General features: G+C 43.6%; 1 protein-coding gene across 1 annotated transcript in view; it reads left to right on the forward strand.

Moving 5' to 3' along the window:
- The first annotated feature begins 2,416 nt into the window (after window positions 1-2,416).
- Window positions 2,417-4,577, forward strand: part of LOC109477601 — a 5,038-nt gene continuing 2,877 nt past the window's right edge. Inside the window, exons 1-2 of the mRNA XM_019778944.1 lie at window positions 2,417-2,539; window positions 3,649-3,866. Of these exons, the coding sequence (XP_019634503.1) occupies window positions 2,521-2,539; window positions 3,649-3,866 (237 nt within the window). The 5' untranslated portion in view covers window positions 2,417-2,520. The remainder of the gene's footprint in view (window positions 2,540-3,648; window positions 3,867-4,577) is intronic.

Consider the following 4,577-nt stretch of genomic DNA (forward strand, 5'->3'; position numbering starts at 1 on the left):
TGCTCGGTATTTTCAATAAATTTTAAACCGTTCTGTCGTACAGTTACTATTGTCTACAAATAGCTCCGAAAAGAAAAGGCGTACGTTGAAGTTTATCGTTATATTTTGTTCGTTCACGGCCGGTCTTGCCGTTTGGGGTTTGCCTGTCATTTTTCTGTGACACTGCGCCAGCATCGGTAAGGCCATGTTGATTTGATTATATGGATGACATCCTCTGGGAACCCCAAAACTGATGCGAGCGTGCGAATTTAAAAAGTTTGGCAAAAAAAAGCTGCTTTCATTATCATGAAGTCTACGTGGTCATGAAGGTTGAACAAATGACACAGAGTATGGTATGGCGAATAATCTACTCTTCAAATTCATTTCTTTACATTTTTGTCTTTTTCGTTTGATTTTGACATTCTACGACATTGGTATTCTTTCCCAATATTTCTTTTTGCAACTTACGGTATATATATATGTATATTTGCCCATTTTGCAACTGTTTTGTGCCATTTACAGTATGGTCCCGTCTATCGTGGTTGGGGAGGGTTCTCTTCGGGGCTGCAGGAGTTATTCCCTAGGTTCTCCAGTAGGTTTAGCACAACGGGAGTTTTATTAGGGGCTAATCAACTGGCGTGCAAAACTCCTACTGGGCGGTCTGTTGAGCTGGACAGGGGGAAAATAAAATATTTGAGCCTCAAAGACACCCTGTCCCAACCACGGTAGACTGGACACCACCAGGCTAATACAGTAGGGGTCATTGCACGGTTATTGACCTAACTGCAGACAAAGTAGACGAGTATTTTCAGGTCATTGTCCCCCATTCCGGAACAACATTGGGCTTCGAAATTCTTCCAAGAATATAGACATCCAGGCGTTTCCTTGGCACACCTTTTAAGAAGGCGTGAATTGGTGACTCATGTGGTTATGACGTTGACATTCTTACCTTCCTTTGCCAGTGGTGCATGTGTTGGTCGGCAGTCATGCGAGTTCCGGGCAAGGTTCATTTAGCCTCTGAGAATTAAACATCGTCTCGTCTGCTAATTTCACTGAGGTCCAAGTATGATCATCCAACTCAGTTAAAATCGTTGTAAAACAACGCAGAGATTGATAACATTGAGAGCATATAGTACATCATTGCTCCTGAAAGTTGACACCGGAAGTCATGGCTATGTCGGATGAAATTTCAAGGAATGAACCGCTGAGTGGTATGCTAGCAATTCAAATGAATTGGGCTCGTGAGGCGTTCGTTTTAGTGCTTGTAGTGCCGGCGTTCGTTTTTGTACTGGCCTAGTCTTAAACCCAGTCATAGACTCGCGCCCAAGATAGGGCGTACATACGCTAGATGTCATGTGCCACCTGGTGGGCTCGCCTAAAATGGGATAGAACTTTATTTTATTGCACGACAATTGAAACGGGTACAACGTATGGCAAAGTTACATACATAGTTGGTGATGCTAACAACATCTAACGGTTTTAAGAGGCTGATACGAGTAGCAGTATAAAAACAAAGCTGGATAAAAACGCCCAAAATCACGTCAAAAATAAGAAGCCAAAACATCTGCTTGGAGAGTAGTGAATTTGTTACACCTGACGCCACGGTGTGGCAAATACATCACCAAGTAACCTTGGAACCGAACTTTGTCGTTATTTCTGGCTGAAGAGACTTACGTGAGCGGTTTCCGCAACAAGATGTGCAAAAGTTTACTCAATAGACCGATCCTTATTGTCCATCACAATTAGACGTTCGACCAATGAGAGAAAGGCAATTAGCGGTTCGACCAATGAGGAGGTGGCTGCATGTCCGTGAAATATTTGCATTAGACGGAGGTGGGCGGGGCTTCAGGATCGGTCTAGCATTTTAGAACTTCAAAAAAATGATAACAAAGCCTATTTGCGGAGACTTGCACACCAATTCAGATTGCACTGAAAAAAGCTCCTACGTATACACTGACAGAACTTTATCGTGCGTAATAGATTTAAATCCTTCCTTGTACTATGATAAAAAAGTGATACATCCGCGTGTTTTCCAGGATGTGTAAGGATCGTCCTGTAACTGTATATCCCAAAGGAATGTTTGCTGAGTGCATCATGCATTCCAAGGAATGGTATGTGTCATCAGACGGAGCCTCGGGTGAAAATGCTTTTCTTCTGGAGAAACTTGACGTGATTATATTGTATAATCAAGACAATGGGGGGAAGGTTTGTGACCGAGGAAAGCGGGAAAAGGACAATGAAATTTCAGCGAAAATGTGTCTTACGCAAACGTCCCATTCAGACGACATCCAAGTTACAATTTACGCTATAGAAGCGGGAAATGGGTGCGGTACTTGCATGATAAGAAGAAGAAGGGATATGAATGTATCAAACCATAGAAAAAATTATGATGACTAAGTCTAAAACAATACACGGGCTGTAATAAATTCTGCGCGGACGCGTGTGTGCTAGCAGTGCGGGCCGAAAGTCACCCCCAAAGACGCTCCTACCTGACAGAAAGCTGCTCTACAGTCCATCACCTGGTAACTTACAAGCTGCGACATGGCTTCTCAACGCACAGGTAAGCATGGCTTTTTTCAACTCAGATTCGTGAGACCGGCCGAAGTTTTGATCACGAGAGTAAAATAAGTTGCAAGATGCAGGTCAGAAAAGAACACGCCTTCAAGTACCGGAGTTATCAACCAGGGATTGAAATGTTCAAAAATTCGTTTTTTTTTTCTAGAACTATAGTAGAGTTGAACTCGTTGCCACCGGGTACAGTAGGGGCATTATCAATAGATAGCTTTTAAGAACTCCTGCAGTTAGATGTGCAAAGGCTGGGTGTAACAGGTCGTTCGGTGTAATGTAGCCAGCTGCCGCCGTGCCGCGTGCCTGCGAAGCTGGTGTGTTTTGTCGAGGGGCGGTTATACCGGCTATACAGACACTGAACCGATGGAAAAGTGAAAAGTGGCCTATATCACCAAAGTCTCCATAGTTCATATGGCTACATTGTAAAAGTACTTTACAAGCAGATAAAGAGCTTGTTTTAAGCGTTTTTAAGCTTTGCCGGCATTGCATACATTTGTTCTTCAAGAGAGTCTGTATGACACAGTCCTCCTTGAAGTAATCATGTTTTTGCGTTGTGGTTGAAATGTTTGATACCCTCTTTAACTTAACCTTACCTTACCTTAGACCTTAGATCCTCCCGCAACCTTGTTGCATAGGTCGACTCCTTGTCTGACTTTTTTCTCCAAAGGTTTCGGTCTTGCGCCACTACTGCCATATTCTTAAGTGAGTTAAGTCCAAGTTTTGCCCCATCATTTTGTAGTGTTTTCCGCAAGGTGACTCTAGGCCGCCCTCTTAGGAATGTGCCTTCTGGCTTCCATGTTAGAGCTGTTTCTTTAACTTAACCAAATTTTAGAAAAATCCATCAAAAGGATTTTGATATATAAGTCACAGCCCAAGACAAAAACATATGTATGTTGTTCAAAGTATGAAAGTTTCGCCTTAGTAAAGAAGGCTGTTGTAGCTAATAAAGTACGTAACCGAGGCCCTGGTTTGCATGATGATGTTCAACTACAAATGCCGCAAGAATTGTACTGCCGTATTCCAGTCTTTTCTTAGCAATTATGCAAATTGGCCTTCATTTGCATGAACATGACATTGATACTTCGTTTCACTGGTCGACAGGAATTCTGCTGCTGGCGACGCTGTTTCTGGTGGCGATTGTCCGGTCTGTCTCCGCCTTGCCGGCCGGGGGATCCCCACTGAGGGACCGAAGGCCTCGCTTCGTGCACTACGCAGACTCCGACAGTCACTACCATCCATGTGGGAGTAGAGGGTTCAGGAGAGACCTTCAACTGACCGCGAAAACTATCATTCAGACCAACGATACTCTGACAATGATGGTAAGCAACCGTTACAATATAGCATAGCGTAACTTCGTGGTATTAAAGCGATTTGGCATTCAGGACTGGATTTTCCTGTTCGAGTCAGGTCATTCTTTTAAGGTAGTAAGTTCAATCAATCAATTTCCATACGTTGTTTACTTACCTTTATTACTCCGTGAAGGAGGTCAGGACCTCCGGACGGAGTGTTGTGATCGGCTGATTTTTCATGTTCGCAGTCAAAACACTGGGTTCTCTTTGTGTAATCGGCACGCAATTTTATACGCCGTCTGCGGGCATGCCCGTGTTGATGCACGAATGTGTATTTTTGCCGTTACTGCTTTCGCGGTCAATGTAATATCGCAGACGCACCCCTACAATTACGAGGCGAATTGGAATGGTCCAGAAAAACGCGTTGTTTGGAATAGCAGTGAGGGGGGGGGGTAAAAGTTCATGCAGATACGGGGTGGTTTTGATAAGTGGTTCCAGATGTTTTTGCCCATGGTTAAGAGATGCCAAGTTTTTTGGAAGATGTTCGCAGCCAAAACGCATTCTTCCGTACGTCGCATTTCTGTGTAATTTCGCATGTGGTGTTGCATTATGTCCGGGATGATGCACGTCTTTTTATTTTTACCGTAGCTGTTTTGATATTGGAGTAAATGGTTATTTTCGAAACATCCCCATGCCGTTGAAATGTTGTCGTCCGTTTATGTCACCGGTAGTAAGTCGCGG

This window comes from Branchiostoma belcheri, unplaced genomic scaffold, assembly GCF_001625305.1.
Source record: "Branchiostoma belcheri isolate BF01 breed outbred unplaced genomic scaffold, Haploidv18h27 scaffold40, whole genome shotgun sequence".
NCBI classification, from domain to species: Eukaryota; Metazoa; Chordata; class Leptocardii; order Amphioxiformes; family Branchiostomatidae; genus Branchiostoma; species Branchiostoma belcheri.